The sequence below is a fragment of the Rana temporaria genome, chromosome 8 (assembly GCF_905171775.1).
Source record: "Rana temporaria chromosome 8, aRanTem1.1, whole genome shotgun sequence".
Lineage (NCBI taxonomy): Eukaryota > Metazoa > Chordata > Amphibia > Anura > Ranidae > Rana > Rana temporaria.
The window spans coordinates 47,555,379-47,577,343 of NC_053496.1; the positions used below are offsets into that span (position 1 = coordinate 47,555,379).

The 21,965-nt window shown below is 42.6% G+C and overlaps 1 protein-coding gene across 1 annotated transcript in view; it reads right to left on the reverse strand.

Moving 5' to 3' along the window:
• The window catches only part of LOC120946901 (transient receptor potential cation channel subfamily V member 6-like), a 39,822-nt gene that overhangs the window by 12,461 nt on the left and 5,396 nt on the right, over positions 1–21,965 (reverse strand). Inside the window, exons 4-12 of the mRNA XM_040361724.1 lie at positions 19,081–19,203; positions 18,055–18,195; positions 14,320–14,418; positions 11,118–11,290; positions 9,070–9,213; positions 8,645–8,857; positions 6,686–6,772; positions 4,595–4,671; positions 3,909–4,074 (exon numbers count right to left, since the gene is read on the reverse strand). Coding sequence (XP_040217658.1) covers positions 3,909–4,074; positions 4,595–4,671; positions 6,686–6,772; positions 8,645–8,857; positions 9,070–9,213; positions 11,118–11,290; positions 14,320–14,418; positions 18,055–18,195; positions 19,081–19,203 — 1,223 coding nt within the window. The remainder of the gene's footprint in view (positions 1–3,908; positions 4,075–4,594; positions 4,672–6,685; positions 6,773–8,644; positions 8,858–9,069; positions 9,214–11,117; positions 11,291–14,319; positions 14,419–18,054; positions 18,196–19,080; positions 19,204–21,965) is intronic.

Sequence of the window (21,965 nt, forward strand, 5' to 3'; positions counted from 1 at the left end):
GGTGGTGGACCCAATTGGGGGTCACACGAGTTATGCATGTCTTTGTTCAGGATAAGCTTATTTCCTTTGAGGATTTGAAGGTACGCAGTGGGATAACGGATAATGCTCTATTCAGGTATATGTCACTCCGCCACGCCATACGGTCTCAGTTTGAGGGTCTGACCCAGGAGCTCACGGAGTCGCCTCTAGAGGCACTCATGTCTTACTCAGATTTGGGGAAGCTGGTTACGACATTTTACTCACGCCTTCAGTCGAAAGGGGTCAAACCCTTCCTGAATGCTCAGCGGAAGTGGGAGGTAGATATCCCAGGGCTGTCCGAGGAGGGGTGGGAGGAGGCCTCGGAGGTTTGTTTTCTTGATTTGATTGGGTCCAATGACCAATATGTACAATTTAAATTTATTCACCAGCTACACTACACTCCGGCCAGACTGGCCCGTATGGGTTTGATTACCAGTGCCTTATGTCCTCGGTGTGACTCCACCGAGGCCGACTACTTACATATGTTTTGGTCATGCCCTGGTGTGACAGCGTACTGGAGGGAACTGTTTTCCTTTTTTGGGGACACTCTACACTTCCCGGTTCCGCTCACCCCGGAGGCCGGGTTGTTAGGGGTGCTTAATGACTCTGTACCTACAACGCATGCTCGGACTCTGTTACGAATAATTTTGTTCTATGCCAGAAAACTGATTTTGTTACAATGGAAGAGTGCGTCCGCTCCGGACATTCAAATGTTGTATCGTATGGTGAATAAGGTTTTACCCATATTTAAATGTATATATAAAGGCAGGGCCTGCCCTAAGAAGTTTGGCAAGATCTGGCAACCTTGGCTGGATATTGCTGACTCCTTCTGGAGGGATACCCCACTTTCTCAGCCATAAAAGGATTGTGCTTTGTTGATTGTTGGGAAGACGGGGGCGGAGGGTCTGGGTGTAGGGGGGGCTGGGGGTTGGGTCGGATGGATGATTGAGGGTGTGTGAGCGTGTATGTGGGTGTGTGTGTGGGAGTGTGTATGGGTTATGGTTGACCTAAAAAATGGTAACTGTTACTCGCGGCCAGGTTCGGGCCGACTGGGTTACCCGGAAGTAACGGGTTCTCCGATTCCTCCGTTGAGGGAACGGGGCAATTTGTTTGTGGGAGGGAAGTACAGTGGAGGGAAGGGAATTGGTTGCAATTCTGTGTGCCATGATATGCCTGTATTGTTCCAACTACTGTGCCAATACGTTTTGGACCACTGTACCTGTACTTGTACTTGTGCAAACTAATAAAAACAATTTAAAAAAAAAAAAGTGGAAAAACGTAATAAATAATTAATAGCAAGTACAGTTTCTTGTATTCTCTGTTTCCTAAAGATGTTGGAAATGGAGTCCATGTAAGTCTGCCACAATGTGCATTTATGCTGTGCATACTTGCTCCTCATGGCAAATACTTCAGGAAAATGAATCAACTTTGAGATGGGTCATTCCCTGCCCCAAAACAAACGCAAAGGGGTGGGATGCTGATGATGACATCAGTTCCTTTATATAGACACGTGCCCATATTTAGTCAATGACATTAATTAAATATGGGCATGTGACCAAATAACAGCACTGACATCACCAGCATTGCGCCCCTTTGTTTATGCATGCTGTGGGGTGGGAAATACCTGTTTGAGTGGACTTCAAAAGAGACCGAAGTGAAAGTTTAAATAGAGATGTGTTCGGAAATGCACACGCTCATAACTATCCAGGAATCAAAGTCACTGCTTACAACAAAAAAATCAGCCATGCATAAACCAGGGACAAAGCACAGCAAATCAGTTGCATGGTTCAGCAAATATAATGAATTCAATTGCTCCAAAAGCAAGCATTTAGAGACTATGTTTAGATGAACAGTGTGCCAAGAGTAAAAGTGTCTACTAAGTACAGAGCCTTCATGTTTTGAAGTAATGTCATCTAGTACGTTTGCTGAACCCTGCACGCATGCAAGTTTTCTTGGCTTTGTGAACAGGTTATACATGGCTGACTGCTTGTTGTCAGCAGTGACTCTGATTTCTGGATTTTTATTTATTGATTTATTTCAGGTACTTTTATGGCACCATCAATTCATGCAGCGCTTTACATATACTGTATATTGTACATTCACATCAGTCCCTACGCTCAATGAGCTTACAACCTAAGGTATATCTATAGCACGTTATTCAACCAAAGGCAGATCCAATTTTTGATGTCACGTAATATTAGCGCAGTGGATTACCAAGCACAAATTTTCAGTAAAAAAAAAAAAGTCAGTTGTAGGGCCCAGAAATGCAATATATTCTGCAATTTGGCAAAATAAAATAAAAATTAGGTTACACCAAGTAAACAGATACCCAACATGTCAAGCCTTAAAACTGCATGTGCCCATCAAACAGTGACAATCAGCATAGCTCCCAACTGTCCCTGATTTGGAGCAAGGTCCCTCTGTCCCTCATTCCTCCTCATTTTGGTCTGATCTATATAGTTGGATATAAAATGAACTTTTTATCTATTAAAAAGTGAAAAAAAAAAAATTATTTCCTATAAGAGGAAAAGAAAGGAAACACTGCGCTAATACAATAAGTGAATTAAATAAACATATATATATATACGTTGAATATATAGAGAGCTGCCAGTATTAATACTCAAGATACCAAAGTAATAACGACAAAATAAAAACAACAGAATACGGCGCTCAATAACCCAAAGAGTCAGTATACCAACAGGTGATAATGATCCGCTTGGGTGGTGACAACCAATCAATTATGAAATTCACTGGCATAAATATTGATATAAAGAATACACACCAAATTAAAGTGCTTAACAAAACACAGTAAAATTATGTGAAATTATCTGTGACATCTGTGATAATAAAAGTCCATAAATATGATCCTTATTCAAATGAATGAGAAAAAAGGAAATTCATACAAAAAGTTCATAAAAAACAAATATGTGGATAAAGGTGAACAGAGGTCCTCCACCGGAAAGAACACCCAAATATTGAACTGTAGTCTCCTTACCAGATCGATTGACCGTATTACAACTGTCGTATGAAGCTCAGGGATATTTATAGTCCTCTCAATGGGACTATCTCCGGATGTAGGAAGTGTGAAAAAACTATTCCCAATCGTAAGAACTCCTCTCCAGGTAAGACTTCAATTGGACAGTAACCATTTAGGCTCCTTTCTAGCTGATTCTTTGTTCAGAATAGCTTGTCCCCCTGAAGATGACGGCAGCCTTGAGTGGGTGTGGACCTGCGCCGTGCAGGAACCGGAAGTCTTGGAGTACTGCCCTCTGCTGGAGCCTAAATTGTTACTGTCCAATTGAAGTCTTACCTGGAGAGGAGTTCTTACGATTGGTAATAGTTTTCTCACACTTCCTACATCCGGAGATAGTCCCACCTTTTTCGCTAAAACTTTATTTATATTATATAGAACAGTGGTCATCAACCTTGTCCTGCAGGGCCCACTAACAGGCCAGGTTTGCAAGATAACTGAAATACATCACAGGTGATATCATTTGCTCCTCAGTGATTGCAGTATTCTAGACTGCATCTCCCCAAGGTAATACATAAAACCTGGCCTGTTAGTGGGCCCTGCAGGACAGGGTTGATGACCACTGATATAGAAGACCAAAATGTGTGATATAATGTTGTTGTGACAGGTTCCTTTAAATGTGACATCAGGGGTATTTAAGACCCCTGCTATCTCACCTCTTCTCCATTGAAGTCAGTGAAGCACAGATCGTGCTCTATTAGCTTCTTACCCAGAAGTCTCTCACTTCTACCTGGTGACATCCACCATGCGGGTCCTGGGAAAGACCCATTTTATTAAAGCTAAATTAAAAATAACCATCTGGTCTAGAGTCAGGCTTTATATGATCTTTGAATCTATAGTATCACTATTACCACTTTACCTTTTGGATTATGATCGTGAAAGGTCCCATCATCTGGAATCCACGTGCAAAATACATGAGGTAGCACCAACCGAGCACAAGGGCGACAGACATGGGTACTACCTCGCCATTCGTACTCGTCAGCCTCAAGATCAGAACCACAAAGATCATACAGGAGAAGGAAATTCTGTAAATTCAACACAAAATATTATAACAAATAAACACATAACAAAAAACACTACCCAAAGCTCCACAACATATCAACCTGGTTGCCTCAATCAGTATGGGGTGTTGGCTTCCGAAGGATCCATCCGGATGGACAATTCCAGCTTTCAGGAGGGAACACAGAAGCGCACAGTAAGTGCTTCTGTGTATTTCCCTTTGACAGTTGACAAAATATTATAAATTGCACAACATTCCACATGCATGTGATAATGAGGTTTTAAAGCACAACTAAATCCAAGAGTTAAAATGTACTATATTGCAGCTTGCCCGCCCTTAGATGTGCTTACTTTCCTCTTTGTTAAAGCATATTTCCAAAAAGTTGAGCCATGGTTTTAATGGGTACCAGTGACTTGCCACTGTCATAAAATATTTTGTATTCTGCTGCGATGGTCCAGCCTCTGCATATATGCTACAGTTTTGTGTAAAAAAGAATGAAAACAAACAAAAACCCAACATGGTCAACAATGACAAAAATGTCTAACCTCATCAAATGGAATGGATCCTTCCATATTATATGACCGATGAAGCACCTTACCCCAAATTTCATAGCCTGTGATATCTGAAAAGGGAGAAGTGAAGACAGTGTAAGGAAATCTCTGACTCATGTGGTCCCCCTTGAGCTCCCCACCTTGTTCTGAGCCTATGTGTTTGTTTTTCCTTCTTCCCCTTCAGCATTTCCCCATACCATTTTCTGTCTTTCCTCTCAGGCCCCGTACACACGGCCGGACAAAACTGATGAGAATGGTCCGACGGACCGTTTTCATCGGTTCACCGCTGAAGTGGCCTGATGTGTGTACACACCATCGTTCCAAAAGACGATTGGGTCAGAACGCGGTGACGTCAAACACACAACGTGCTGAATAAAACAAATTTCAATGCTTCCAAGCATGTGTCGACTTGATTCTGAGCATGCGTGGGTTTTGAACCGATGCTTTTCTGTACTAACCATCGGTTTGGACCGATCGGCAGCGGTCCATCGGTTCGGTTTTGAAGCATGTTTTTACATTTTGGACCGAAGAAAAACAGACCGATGGGCTATACACACCGTCGGTTTGGACCGATGAAACTGAACCTCGGTCCATTCTCATCGGTTTTGTCCGACCGTGTGTACGGGGCCTAAAGTGTCAATGTGCTGCCCCCCCTCCAGTGTTTCCATGTACCTTTTTTTACCTTCCTATTTAATGTCCTCCTGCTTCCTCTCCTTCCCATTCAGTACCCCCATATCAGTTCATTCAATTCCCCTCCAATGTCCCCTCTGTACCATTTCTCTCCTTCCACTTTTGCACCCCGTTTTAATTTTCTCTTCTTTATCTCTAATTTATACTCTCTATCTTTTTCTCTTCAGTACCCCCCCCCCTTGCTTTACCATATTACTTCCTTTTCTCTCCAGCATCCGTCTGTACTATCACTTCTCCTTTCCCTCCAGTGTCCCCCTAGTGCCACTGCCTCCACTTTTCTTACAGTGTCCCCCTTATGTCAATGCCTTCTCTTCTCTCATCCAGTGAGCCCATTTACCATTGACTCTCTCTCCCCCTAGCACCCTCTGTACTTTTGCTTACCCTTCCTCTCCAGCACCCCCTCCCCCCAATGTACCAGATCCACCCCATTTCCCTCCAGAGTTCCCCTTGTGCTATCAACTCTCTGCTCCCTCCAGTGTTCCCCTCTACCATCACATATCCTTCTCTTCCAGTGTTCCCTCCAAACAATGGCTTATTCTTCCCCTCAAATATCCCCCCTCTCCTTCCCCTCCAGCATCACTCTGTATCAGTACTTCTACTTCCCATTCAGCTTCCCCTTGTACGATTTCCACTCCTGTCCTTCCAGTTGCCCTCTGTACCTTTTCTTTTTCTTCCCCCTTAAGTGTCCACCATACCATTGCTTTTTTTTCTTTTCAGTGAACCCCCTGTACCATCGTCTTTCCTTCACCTCCAGTGCCTCACCTTTACCATCGCCTCTCCTTTCCCTCCAGCATTCCCCTGCAGAATTGCCTCTCCTTCCACTCCAATATCCCTCTTACACTTCTTCTCTTATATTCCAGTACCCCTGTACCATCACCTCTTTCCCCTTCATTGCCCCCTCTTAGGCCACGTACACACAATCAGTCCATCAGATGAGAACGGTCCGAACCGTTTCCATTGGTTTTGACCGACCGTGTGTACGCGGCCTGACCTTCACCTCCCCTTCTACGGCATTGTCTACCTGTATTGTCACTTCTCCTTTCCTCTGTGCCTCTATTGAACATCACCTCCACTACTTATTGCTTCTTCTTTACATTCTTTACCATCACCTCTTCTTTCACTGCAGATTCCCTCTATCTTTGCTCGCCTTTCCCTCCAGTATCCCATCTGTACCATCACCTCTCATTCTCCTCCTGCATTCCCCTGCACCATTGCCTCTACTTCAATTCCAACACCTTTCTGTACTCTCCTCCCCCTCAAGTTCCCCCATACCATTGCTTTTCTTTCTTTCCAGCACCACACCCTCTGTACCATCACCTCTCCTTCCCCCCAAGCGTCCTCTCTATATCACCCCTTCTCCTACCCCTCCAAGATCTGGGAATTCTGAAATCTCACCTCAATCATCAAAATAATACATGCTCCAATAACAGATATGATCTCACCAACCAGTCTTAGGTAGTCTGTGGAGGTGATGTAAGATTCCTGTGTTGTGCAAGAAAACAGGGTAATGGTTAAAAAAGCAGTCAGTACAAGTGTATTTATATTCAGTAATTCACAAAAATATAGCACAATCAAAGACCAACGTCAGTTGTGAATGGGCAATCATGGGTTGGATCAGTCCATAGCTACCTGTGTCTCTACTCTATTTCTCAAGGCTGTACCAAAGGTGCATTTTGTTGTAGCTGAACTTTGCAATCTATTCTATTTCAATTTGTCTATTCTAATTAGGGAATTATGACCCCATGATTTTGATTTAACTTTCTGAGGAACACTACAACTAATAGTGGTGGATAAAGGAAGCTGGTATTGAACTGGAGCAACCGTGGAGCTTTGATGTTTGTTTTTAAAAACAAGTGAACCGGTTTACATCAGAACTCAAGTGAATTGGCCAGTTCACTGGGCACACTAGTTTGGGGCTTGTTTGCATCAGAGCTGCTTCTCAAAAAATTGATCACTTTTATTCCTATTACATGGAATTTAAACATCCCTTGTAATAGGAATATGACATGACAGGACAGAACCTCTTTACAGTGAGATATGGGGTCAATAAGACCCCACATCTCACCACTAGACTGGGAAGCCTAAAATAAATTAAAAAATGATCACCGCTTCCCAGCCAATTTTTTTAATTCAGAGGCCTGGCGTGATGTCATAACATCATGCCCGGCCTCTGACAATCATAGAGACTCTGACGACCATCTGGTCCGCCGGAAATCTCTATGTCTAGCATCCGGGGCCAGCGGATCCGTTCTCCGACTCACCGATCGCAGCGGTGAGTTGGTAGAAGCACCGGAGGGCGGCGGGAGGGGGGTGTCCCTTTTCGCCACCCATAAGAATGATCAAGCAGCAGCACAGCTGCTATGATCATTCGTATGGTGTAGGGAATCGCTGGCTGAAAATGATGATATCTGAATGATGCCTGTAGCTGCAGGCATCATTCAGGTATAGCCCCACAAAGCCCAGGACGATATATGAGAGCCTCTGGGCACCAAGTGGCTAGAGATACAGTGAACACTCTCACCCTAGGACATGAAGTGTTACTGGAATGATCACCAAGGTAAAATAAAGGGAAAAAGCACCCAAAAAATAAAACAAATGCAGCCACCATATCTAAGAACTAGTAAACTGAAATATATTACATTTTTATTCTTGGGTTTAGATACATTTTAAAGATATTATAAACCTTCCTACATGCACTTTTTGCTTTTCACTTACATAAGATGTTATATGAATATGTAGTTTCATGGTGCCATTTGTTGCCCTGTACACACTGGCTATAGTACAGTAGAAATAGTTTTCACATTCTGGTGTCAGAAGTTTCTGTTTGTGTTCAAATATGAAGTATGTGGCTTCGCACTGCACAGATTAATGCATGACCCCTGTCTGTAGTGTGAGAACTGACACTTTCAGTGAAGAAACTATATATCCCACAATCCCTGGGGATCTAGAGCTCTGCAAGTGAGAGCTAAACAGTAATCAGATCTGACACAACCAGGCAAAGCTCACCATGTAGCCTTTCATCACATCGGCACTTCTTAATTTGTGATGTAACATTAAAATGGCAAGGCATGCACTGGATGCTGTGTGACTTAGAACAAGAAGTTGCATGTCCTTTTAATGAATTGGGACAAGGTAAGTGTCGATAAGCCATGACCCTACAAACTGATGTCATAAAAAGTTAGCCCATCATTAAATTTTCCTGAACTTGAACTTATCCACACCCCCTACAGCCAGATAACTAGCTTTTTCAGAATAATGTCAGCACTGCAGCAGCAACATCTTCTGTATTCATTTCAGTACTGATTTCATTTAACAAATATTCACATATTATATAAATATTCTGGATTGTCTCACTTGTAGGGTTTTCTGAACAAACAAGGTGATGTCCATTGAATTGGTCTTATTGTCTTCTCGTGGTTTGATAGGTCGGTTGGCACAACAGAGGGACACACAAACCATATATATCAGATAAATTATGGATAACATCCATATGTATGGGCGCCCGGTTGTCTTCCACTTCTTCAGTAACAGCTCTTTTATAGGTGAAATGTTTAATATTTTGTTAGCCTAAAAAAACAAAAACAAAAAAACATGATTTATTATGTATTGGATTAATGCAACAAATTGAGCAGCTGACTCTTTGGGAAGAGGCACCCAGCCTAGAAACCATTTTGTACGGGGAGCAGTTGGGGAGGGAGTCTCTCCTGTCTCTGCATCAACTAGACATTACTTGCAATATGAAAGACCAAATGTAATAAAATATAATTTTTTTGACTCACCTGGCTCTTGTTTGATAATGCAATCAACTCCAGTATGGATTGTCCTTCGCATGTATCGATCTCCGAAATGTCATACATCACGGTAGTAACTGGGCCAAATGTCCATTGGGTTTTTCGTTTCTTCTGAATCAAGTGCTGGAACATCTGCCAGAAAAATTGTATTGACCATTTAAACCCAACACCAGCAAGAATCTCTGGTTTTATTGCTGTCTACAAGTATAATGTGAAAATGTACCCTCATGTACTGTTATGCCCTGTATACACGATCAGTTCGTCTGATGAAAATGGACCGATGGATTTTTTCATCAGATATCCAATGAAGCTGACTTTGATCAGTCTTGCCTACACACCATCGGTTAAAAATCCGATCGTGTCCAACGCGGTGACGTAAAACACTACGACGTGCTGAGAAAAATGAAGTTCAATGCTTCCGAACATGTGTAGACTTGATTCTGAGAATGCATGGATTTTCGACCAATGGATTTCCCCACAGACGATCGTTTTTTTCTATCGGTTTTTTAACCATAAACATTTTTTAAAACAGGTTCTAATTTTTTTCAGCAATGGGAAAAAAAATGATGGGGCCCACACACGATCGGTTCGTCCGATGAAAACTGTCCATCTGTCTGTTTTCATCAGACGGACCGATCGTGTGTACAGGGCATTAGGAGAACAACTGATGGGAAATTTCTCCAAAGGGGACACAGAACAAAAACACACACACACACACACACACACACACACACACACTATATATAATACATATTATATATATATATATATATATATATATATATATATATATATTTTTTTTTTTTTTTTATAATTTTAATTTAGAGCTGAAGTCTAGCTGTGGCTTGCTGTCATGTATTCCAAGCCTCTCAAACTGAAATTCATTGAGGACATCTACATCTGAGTCCATCCAACTCAAAAATTGAAGAATTGCTATGTAATAGGGACATCTAGAATGTTAATTGTATCTAAGCAGTGCCCTACAATATTTACATTTTTTTCATCCTCCTGAAAAATAGCAGAGCATTTCCTGATGAGGGTACCTTAGCTCTTCTGTACTACAACATTATATTTACACATCTGCTCTGTGAGATCTAAGGCACTGCTGCCACTGACTGCCAGTCTCACCAGATTTGGAGTGAGATTTGAAGATGTACTTGTTGTGCCACTCACCATTCTCTTTGATGGAGAGGAAGCTGTAACTGAGGACCTGTAATGCAAGGACCCAGCTGCTTTATTCTGTAGATTGGTGATTCTTTTATACCTTATGCTACTTCTTGAACATTCTCAAACCAATCAATTATTAAGGGGTGGGTCAAGTCTGACACAAGGAAATAAAGCCCTGCCCATCTGCCAAAATGGCCAAATACACACATCGGCCCACTGCAGAACAAGGCATGGTAAGACAATGATGGGAATAAGACTGGCTGCATGTACTGTAGGATGGTGTAGTCTATTTTCTCCACTGCAGGTAGTGCTCAACAGTGCAGAGAGAGAGAGAGGAAGTAAAGAGGAACATGGTTCCTCTATGGTTTCCTGGGTCACTGGGGCAGCAATCTGCTTTGGATGCTGACAGCCCATGTAACTATGGTGGCCACCTTGGGCCAGGCAGAGTCTATTTAAGACCATAGCTCCTGAGTTTTCTGCGCATTTAGTGTAGGGACAGGTCTCCCATCTGTCAGGGACAATAATATCAGCACAGAAATGTTCCAGATGAGTAAGGAATATGCCACTTCACCTGGAAACCTCCCTGCTTGGGCTCGGACCATCTGCCCCTCAGATCTGCTCTGCTACCATCTTCTGTTCACCAGTGAATGTTCCCAGTTGGGCTGCCTTTCGCAGGGGATTGTTGTTTTCTGACTACAATACAAGTCCTTTCTATTTGTAACTGGACTGTGTTATTGCTGCAGCACCACGCTGCACCCTCCCACATGCAGGTAGACCCCAGGCAATACTGGTGATGTTGCCTTTTGTCTGTCTTTTTCGGGCACCGCCTCCACAATACAGGTCCACTTTAAAACAGAGCATTTACTTACCACCACATTTCCTTCAACAGCAGCCAACTTCAGTGGGGTGAGTCCCTGTCTGTTGGTGATCTCATTCAGACGCTTCTCATGAGGTTTGCAATCCTGGGACAACAGGAAGTCAAACATTTGACACAAAAGATTTGCATTGGGTTGTAGAACGAGAATGTGCAGAACCGTGTTGCCTGTTGATATCATAAACACAAAGGGTAAAAGATTTGAATAAAAATAGTATACATTCATGAAATAATTTTTATGATTATTTTAAAACCAATTTAATAACTTTTTCTCAAGCGTTATCCTAAATCTCTCTAGCAGATCCATGTCGTGGAGCATGGAGGGTTTCTAATCTTGAGGTTTCACATAATTCTCCTATTTTGCTGAGGAGAGGTCCAAGTTTTTGATAATGGGAGGTAAGGATGGAGTGTACAAGAGGCTGGGGATCCAGATTCTGTAATGTGTGTGTAGACAACATCTCAAAATGAGCCCATGTTCCCAATAGAAGGTCCTCACACACCCACAGACACATTGGTGTCTATGGGTAGCGGACGAGTGCAGAAGTGCAAAGAATGGGCAACTAGTGATATCTATGCTAGCTGATGTGGACTGGAGGTGAGGAATGAAGTTAATGTCCAGGTATCCTACTCCACTTCTCACTAGCACCCTCCCTTAATAACCCCTAACAACTGAAGCATTTAACCCAGAAGAGGAAATACCATGAATCAATGGTCATCAAGTAAAACCTGGAGTGGAGAAACAAAAAGAACCAAATAACGGAGGGCTGGGCTTGACCATGTGCAGGAGAGACTGCACAGGGTTAAGTTTTGGGGGAGGTGGTGGTAAGGAGGGGCTGACTGGGAAAGTTTAGTTGAAGGGGAGGATCGGTATAAGAAGGGGTGGCGGGGTCTCGGGCACAGTGCGGCAGGAAGACAGAATGGAAGGAGGCAGTTTTCCCAACCACCCTCCCTATGTTGGTACTGTTGTGTGGTTTGTTTTTTGTGTCTTTTCTTTCAGGATTTCTGGATGCGGGTCGTCATAATGTGATGGAGTTAATAAAATGATTATTTTGTGTTTATGTTATTGTTCTCCTAGCCACTAAAATATTGCTTTCCTTTCTTATATTGTTTTATTTATTGATCTATCTATCTATCTATCTATCTATCTATCTATCTATCTATCTATCTATCTATCTATATATAGTGTATTACAATACTATTATTTTTCTTAAAAGAGTCACTATAGAGTTAAATCTCGGCCCGGCAAGTAAAACTGAAAACAGATGTCTTTGTACTCCCTACTCATAATCAACCCCCTCTTTCCTGCCCCCTCCATCGAAGAAGCAATTATGGCGTCTGAGTGAAAGACCTTGTGGCAAGCAGAGACGTCACAAGAGAAGACTATATATGGATTAGCCAATCAGATGTACCCATAAGAATGATGATTGCTATGTCACTCTGTCTATAAAGCTGTGAGACCAATAAAGGTTCCGCCTCTCTTGCTGTTGGGATGGCAAAGGATGTAGACTGAATTTCCCTCTTGTCTGCGTGCTTTACTATTATGAAATTTGGCTCAGAGGCAGAATGGGTTATGCCCTGGAGTTGTGCCAGGGGGTATGCTTATCAATAACAGTAGGGGAACGGCGGTGTCCTTGGTCTTTGATGGTGGAAGGTAACAGATCTGATGGAAGTGTGGGGGGTTCATCTGTGGTATGGGCCCCTCTGGGGTATTCCAGTGGAACAGTGTCTGCTGGAATACGGGTATGGTGGCACTGCGATACGGCTGGAGGCCTGGTATGGTAAATGTGTAGTGGTGTTAATGTTTTAAGTAATGTTTTTAAGTTCAGGGTGACGTCAAAGACCAACAGGCTGGGTGTGTGTGTGTTAAAAAGAATGTTTATTTGGAAATTATTTAATTATTTAATTAATTATTTTGGTAATAATAAAAAGGCTGGTATGGCCAGTTATACTCCAAACTCAGGTGTGGTCTCGGTTGTATTATTATTAAGGTTATGTGACTGGGGTGGGGGAAGGGAAAGGTATTGGGAGAAAAAGGGGTATGGTAATAGGGATATCCTGAATACACTGGTCATGGCCCTAAGGAGGTGTCACCATGGTGCAATCCATTCATATTGTATTGAGTTGTGTTATCACAGTAACATTGCTCTTTGCATAAGCATAGGATGACCCTGGGTCAGAGAAAATTTGAAGAAGAAGACCCAGCATATGACGTAACTGGCCTATTGACATTGGAAAAGATGAGTATACATTTTGGAAAAAATGGAAATGGAAAAAAGAAAAGCATATGCTGTGAGTGTCCAGCAGGGAGAAAGGGAGGGGCTGGGGAACTGAGGCTGGGTTGGGCTTTAACACAGGGTCTGCGATGAGTAGGACGTAATCCTAGTCCAAACCTATGTTAGTGAGCTTACCAGGAAGCTGTCACCTGTACTGGGCCAATCATCTGCATTGCCCAACCTGGATCAGCATAGTTTCAAGGGGCATGTATATACACAGCTGTGTGGCAGGAATCTCCGCCGCAAATGATTGATCCAGTACAGCAAGAGGGCTTTCTGGCAGGCTGGCTCACATGGGTTTGTATTGGATCCAAACACTTCCAAGCTCATCCCTAGTAGTGAGTGACTCATAAAGCATAGACTGAGGAAATAACACATCACAGCACTCAGGAAGTAAACCCACAGGTTACCCCCATCTGATCTCTTCCCCCCCTCCTGGAGGCCCCCTCCTTGTGTATACTATGCATTTTTCTTATATATACGGTAGAAATATATATTTATATATACATATATATATGTACACATATACACTTTTTTTGGATAGCCTCAGGCTTGTTAGGTGGCACACTGGGTCTTCTTCCTCTTCTGATCTTCTCCCAGCAGTGGTTCTCAGTCATGCAAAAAGTGGAACCGAAGTGATGGAGTCAGCACAGCTCTCTGCACACTGTGAATGCAGACCATCATAGTCATGCCTCCTCAGGGGCGGGCCCTTAATGCTCTACAATCATAGCATGGCTTACATATGCTGGGTGTTACTATTCCCAGAAGACTGTGGACATCTTGTGGTAAAGAAGCTTTACTGCAAGGAACAGTACCTGAGAAGAGGTGAGTATTGCAGCCAGGGTTTTTCTTAATAATGCTAGAGAACCATAATATTTGAACCAATATTTAAATATTTTTGAGCTTTAAAAACAATATACTCACCCCAGCAATCCTGGGCCCGCAAATCAGCTCCATTATCTAGAAGTAGTTTGACAATTTCCGCATCACCTACACAAGCTGCAAAGGTAAGGATATGTTCACCTGCAAAGCACAAAAGAATTATAATTCACCAGAGTTTTGCTGCAAAATGGACCTACTGGATAAACGTTGGACAACAATTACAATTTTTTTGCTCCCTGCTGGTCTGGTAATTATACAACATACCATACTATACCATAACATACGGCGGCGTAGTGTTTCTCTCGCGGCCTAACGGAGCGGAATTCAATTGCGGCGAGTAGGGGGCGTGTTTCATTTAAATGAATCGCGTCCCCGCGCCGAACGAACTGCGCATGCGCCGTCCCTAAATTTCCCGCCATGCATTGCGCTAAATGACGTCGCAAGGACGTCATTGGTTTTGACGTGAACGTAAATGGCGTCCAGCCCCATTCACGGACGACTTACGCAAACAAAATACAATTTTAAAAATTTGACGCGGGAACGACGGCCATACTTAACATTGCGTACGCCACCAAATAGCAGCTTTAACTATACGCCGAAAAAAGCCGACTAGAAACGACGTAAAGGAATGTGACGGCCGCTCGTACGTTCGTGGATCGTCGGAAATAGCTAATTTGCATACTCGGCGCGGAATACGATGGGAACGCCACCCAGCGGACACCGAAGAATTGCATCTAAGATCCGAAGGTGTACGAAGACGTACGCCTGTCGGATCTAACCCAGATGTCGTCGTATCTTGTTTTGAGGATTCAAAACAAAGATACAACGCAAGAAATTTGAAATTACGCCGGCGTATCAGTAGATACGCCGGCGTACTTTCTTTGTGGATCTGCCCCACAGTGTCTGCACAAAGTGTGTCCGTATGGTTGCTTGTTGTCTCTGTTAGGGGCATATGTGTGAGAGTGACACTGCAGGAGCACAACTGGCAGACAGGTTCAGAGAGTAGTCACCCCATAGCAGGAAGTGCCTGATCAAGGACTGTCGTCGTGGAATCCCCAGATATTCATTTAATAAAATCTGCTAATTTACAAAGATTAAAAATGACTTATGAATTTAAATCTAACCACTCTACATAGGAAAATGATTTCAGTAACCTTTATTGCAGATCTTGACCTGCTACCATTCTGTACATACTGTAAATTTGTATCTATGTATATATTTATATATATATAAATATACACACACACACACACTATATAAAGTATATCTACAGTACAGGTGCATCTCATAAAATTTTAATATTATCAAAAAGTTAATGTATTTCAGTAATTCAATTAAAAACGTGAAACTCATACAGGTAGATGCATTACACAAAGAGTCATATACTGTATTTCAAGCATTTCTTTCTTTTAATTTTGATGATTATGGCGTACAGCAAGAGAAAACCCAAAATGTTGTATCTTAGAAAATTAGAATATTACATAAGACCAATAAAAAAAAGGATTTTTACTACAGAGATGTTGGCTTACTGAAAAGTATGTGCATGTACAGTATAGTATGCACTCAATATTTGGTCAGGGTTCCTTTTGCATGAATTACTGCATCAATGTGGCATGGCGTGGAGGCGATTAGCCTGTGGCACATCTGAGGTGTTATGGAAGTCCAGGTTGCTTTGATAGCAGCCTTCAGCTCTTCTGCATTGTTGAGTCTGGTGTGTCTCATCTTACACGTAACAATACCCCACAGATTCTCTATGGGGTTTAGATCCCATTTAGACCAGGCGAGTCTGCTGGCCAATCAAGCACAGTGATACCATGATCATTAAACCAGGTATTGGCACTTTTGGCAATGTTGGCAGGTGCTAAGTCATGCTGGTAAATGAAATCAGCATCTCCATCAAGCTGGTCAGCAGAGGGAAGCATGAAGTGCTCTAGAATTTCCTGGTAGAGCTGCACTGACTTTGGACTTGATAAAACACAGTGGACCGACATCAGCAGATGACATAGCTCCCCAAATCATCACTGACTGTGGAAAATGTTGCATTTAATTTGGAAATCAGGGTCCCTGAGTCTGGAGGAAGAATGGAGAGACACAGAATCCAAGTTGCATGAGGTCCAGTGTAAAGTTTCCACAGTCAGTGATTATTTGGGGAGCCATGTCATCTGCTGGTGTGGGTCCACTGTGTTTTATCAAGTCCAAAGTCAGCGCAGCTCTACTAGGAGATTCTAAAGCACTTCATGCTTCCCTCTGCTGACCAGCTTTATGGAGATGCCATTTTCATTTTCCAGCAGGACTTGGCACCTGCCCATACTGCCACATGTATCAATACCTGGTTTAATGATCGTGAATCACTGTGCTTGATTGACCAGCAAACTCGCTGATCTAAACCCCATAGAGAATCTGTGAGGTTTTGTCAAGAGAAAGATAAGAGACACCAGACCCAACAATGCAGAAGAGCTGAAGGCCGTTATCAAACAAACCTGGGCTTCCATAACATCTCAGAAGTTCCAAAGACTGATCACCTCCATGCCATACCGCATTGATGCAGTAATTCATGCAAAAGTAGTCCTGACCAAATATTGTGCATACTATACTGTACATGGACATACTTTTCAGTAAGCCAACATCTCTGCATTTAAAACATTTTTTAATGGTCTTATGAAATATTCAAATTTTCTAGATACTGAATTTTGAGTTTTCACTAGCTGCTATTCTAATTTTATGAGCTACATCTATCTATCTATATATATATATATATATATATATATATATATATATATATATACACACACACATATATTTATATATACATATATACACTATATTACCAAAAGTATTGACAAAAGTAAGACGCCTGCCTTTACACACACATGAACTTTAATGGCATCCCAGTCCTAGTCTGTAGGGTTCAATATTGAGTTGGCCCACCCTTTGCAGCTATAACAGCTTCAACTCTTCTGGGAAGGCTGTCCACAAGGTTTAGGCGTGTGTCTATGGGAATGTTTGACCATTCTTCCAGAAGCACATTTGTGAGGTCAGGCACTGATGTTGGATGAGAAGGCCTGGCTCACAGTCTCTGCTCTAATTCATCCCAAAGGTGTTCTATTGGGTTGATGTCAGGACTGTGTACAGGTCAGTCAAGTTCCTCCACTCCAAACTCGCTCATCCATGTCTTTATAGACCCTGTATTGTGCACTGGTGCAAATCATTTGGTGGAGGGGGATTATGGTGTGGGGTTGTTTTTCAGGAGTTGGGCTTGGCCCCCTAGATCCAGTGAAGGGAACTCTTAAGGCTCGGGCATGACAAGACATTTTGGACAATTTCATGCTCCCAACTTTGTGGGAACAGTTTGGGGATGGCCCCTTCCTGTTCCAACATGACTGTGCACAAAGCAAGGTCCATGAAGACATGGATGAGCGAGTTTGAGGTGGAGGAACTTGACTGGCCTGACCTCAACCTGATAGAACATCTTTGGGATGGATTAGACCGGAGGCTGTGAGCCAGACCCTCTCATCCAACATCAGTGTCTGACCTCACAAATGCGCTTTTGGAAGAAGAGTTCAAGCTGTTATAACTGCAAAGGGTGGGCCAACTCGATATTGAACCCTACTTACTAAGACTGAGAAGCCATTAAAATTCATGTGCATGTAAAGGAAAGCATCCCAATACTTTTGGAAATATAGTGTATATACGGTATATATTTGCGAGCGGTTGCAGTAAAGTTTCTCCTTTAAAGGCGAGTGCTAAAAATATTTGATCACCTGATGAAAAACCCACCAAAATAAAACAGGTTTTTGGGATTCAGCGCAAAGAAACTTCCAGTAGCTCTTGAAGATCTGACATTGGCACCTCTGTGGATCAGAGCACTAACTAGGTTCATGTTCTGGTTGACGGCAGCAATGTGTAGGGCAGTCTGACCTGAAAAGGAAATTGAAACAATAATAACAACAATAATAATACTAATAATAATATGTATTATTACTGTTAAAAATAATAATAATAGTTACAGCTACAGGACCAGCCTCTGGACCACCCCATAGACCACCTACATGACCAACCCATAGACCACCCTCTTATACAGCTACATGACCAGCCTCTGGCCCCCCTCTTATACAGCTACAGGACCAGTTTTTGGACCACCCACTTATACAGCTACAGGACCAACCCATAGACCACCCTCTTATACAGCTACAGGACCAGCCTCTGGACCACCCTCCTTATACAGCTACAGGACCAGCCTCTGAACCACCCTCTTATACAGCTACAGGACCAGTTTCTGGACCACCCTCTTATACAGCTACAGGACCAACCCATAGACCACCCTCTTATACAGCTACAGGACCAGTTTCTGGACCATCCACTTATACAGCTACAGGAGCACTTTCTGGACCACCCTCTTATACAGCTACAGGACCGGTCTCTGGACTACCCCTATGCAGCTACAGGCCCATTTTATGGACCACTCCCCTTATACAACTGCAGGACCAGCCTCTGGACCACCCTCTTATACAGCTACAGGACTGGTCTACAGACCACCTTCTTATACATATACAGGGCCAGTTTTCAGGCCACCCTCTTTTACAGCTACAGGACCAGTCTCTGGATCACCATTTATACAGCTACAAGACCGGCCAGTGGCCCATACCCTACACAACTACAAGACCTGTCCCTGGACCACCCCTATACAGCTACATGACCAGCCTCTGGACCACCCTCATATACAGATACAAGACTAGTCTACAGACCACTCTCTTACACATCTACAGGACCAGTCTACAGACTCTTATTCAACTACAGGCTTACCACGATATAAGTCAGAGGTCATAGGCTGGTTAATCAGTTCAGGTGCCTCATCTAGAAGAACATTCACAGCCTCCAGGTTCTTGTACTGGACAGCCACATGTAGAGCCGTCTCTCCCTTAGCGCCTGTGTGTACAAAAATAGATGTATATTCTGAAATAAACATAATCAGGCTTCTTTATAGTAGACCTGGCATCAAATATGTATTGTTAATATTAACCACTACACTACTACCAGTACAGGCCAATTCTGACATTCCTCTCCTACATGTAAAAATCTGCATTTTTTTTACTAGAAAGTTACTGAGAACCCCCAAACACGTTACTGAGAACCCCCAAACATATATATATATATATATATATATATATATATATATATATATATATATATATATATATATATATATATATATATATATATATATATATATATATATATATATATATATATATATATATATATATATACACACACACACATATACATGCACTGGCCACTTTATTAGGCATACCTGTTCAATTGCTTGGTAAGACAAATTGCTAATTAGCCAATCACATGTTGGCTTCACATGGAACTACCTTGTGCAGCGGGTAGACACAGGCATCTGACAGACCTAGAAGTGTCAAATGTCCTAGGAGTCTGCAGATCTGAAATAGAGGAAGGTAGAAGACACAGGCCCCTGGAGAGGTGAGTATAGACACTCTTTTAAGCTTGCTTTAAAGCTGAACTCCAGGATCAGAAAATTTGCGGAAAACTTTTCCTGTAATAAAGACCGCTCAGTGCAGCTCTCTTTTCATTGTGCACGGTGACTGGTCTTGTCTCCGCCCCCCTTCTGTAGTTTTCTACAGGCAGCCTGTAGTGGGTGGAGCCTGTTTGGCACAGGCTATGTACATCAGAGTGATGTACGATTTTACAATATCTGGGTTTGTAAAGGCATTTGGTACACATCAAGTGAATATATATCCTTTGTGGCTATTGAGGAATATATATATATATATATATATATATATATATATATATATATATATATATATCATACATACATACATACATACACACACACACAGTGGGTATAGAAAATAATCACCCCCCTTTAACTACTTGCCGTCGCCGCACCGTCATAATACGTCCACAAGGTGGCTCTCCTAGGCGAGATCACGTATTATGACGTCCTACCCTTTAGCCGCCACTAGGGGCGCACGCGCGCCGCCGGAGGCGCGCGCACGCGCCCCCGCTCGCCCCCGACTCCCGTGCGTGTGCCCGGCGGGCGCGATCGCCGCCGGGCACACGCGATCGCTCGGTACAGAGCGGGGAACGGGAGCTGTGTGTGTAAACACACAGCTCTCGTTCCTGTCAGCAGGGGAAATGCTTTTCTTCGGTTCATACACTGTATGAACCGAGGATCAGTGTTTCCCCTAGTGAGGCCACCCCCCCCCCCCCCACAGTAAGAACACACCCAGGCATACTTAACCCCTTCCCCGCCCCCTAGTGTTAACCCCTTCACTGCCAGTGGCATTTTTATAGTAATCTAATGCATTTTTATAGCACTGATCGCTATAAAAATGCCAATGGTCCCAAAAATGTGTCAAAAATGTCCGAAGTGTCCGCCATAATGTCGCAATACCAAAAAAAAAAATCGCTGATCGCCGCCATTACTAGTAAAAAAAATATTAATAAAAATGCCATAAAAATACCCCCTATTTTGTAAACGCTATAACTTTTGCGCAAACCAATCAATAAACGCTTATTGCGATTTTTTTTTACGAAAAATATGTAGAAGAATACGTATCGGCCTAAACTGAGGAAAAAAAATGTTTTTTTATATATTTTTGGGGGATATTTATTACAGCAAAAAGTAAAAAATATTCATTTTTTTCAAAATTGTCGTTCTATTTTTGTTTATAGCGCAAAAAATAAAAACCGCAGAGGTGATCAAATACCACCAAAAGAAAGCTCTATTTGTGGGAAAAAAAGGACGCCAATTTTGTTTGGGAGCCACGTCGCACGACCGCGCAATTGTCTGTTAAAGCGACGCAGTCCCGAATCGCAAAAAGTACTCTGGTCTTTGGGCAGCAATATGGTCCGGGGGGTAAGTGGTTAAAATATTCACATTTTGTTGCTTTGCAGCCTGAAATAAAGACAGACGCAGCTTTTGTTTTAACCAACTGTATTAACTGGTGCAACTTATAACATCCAAGTGAAAGATATAAACCCAACATGTCAGAAAAAATTTAAAAAATTCAAAAAGAGAATCACTGAGTTGGAAAAAAGATCACTCCCCCTTGTGTCAGTATTTTGTTGGACCACCTTCTGCTTTAATTACAGACTTTAGTATCTATTGATACGCCGCGTAACTTCTATTTTGCTCCGGAGTATCTTTGTTTTGTATCCACAAAACAAGATACGCCTGAAGCTGGGCTAGATCCGACTGGCGTACGTCTTAGTACGCCGTCGGATCTAAGGTGCATATTTACGCTGGCCGCTAGGTGGCGTTTCCGTCGATTTCCGCGTTGAGTATGCAAATTAGCTAGATACGGTGATCCACAAACGTACGTCCGGTCGACGCATTTTTTTACGTCGTTTCCGTAAGGCTTTTTTCGGCGCATAGTTACCCCTGCTATATGAGGCGTATCCTATGTTAAGTATGGACGTCGTTCCCGCGTTGAATTTTGAAAATTTTACATTGTTTGTGTAAGTCGTTCGCGAATAGGGCTTTGCGTAGAAGGACGTTCAGGTCGTAAGCATTGGCTTGTTGCGGGTTAAGTTCATAAAAAATGTCATTTACGTCGGGTCAAGACGTATATCCATAAAACACGCCCCCATCTCATCCATTTGAATTGTGCACCCTTACGCCGACACAGTTACACTACGCCGCTGTAACTTACCGC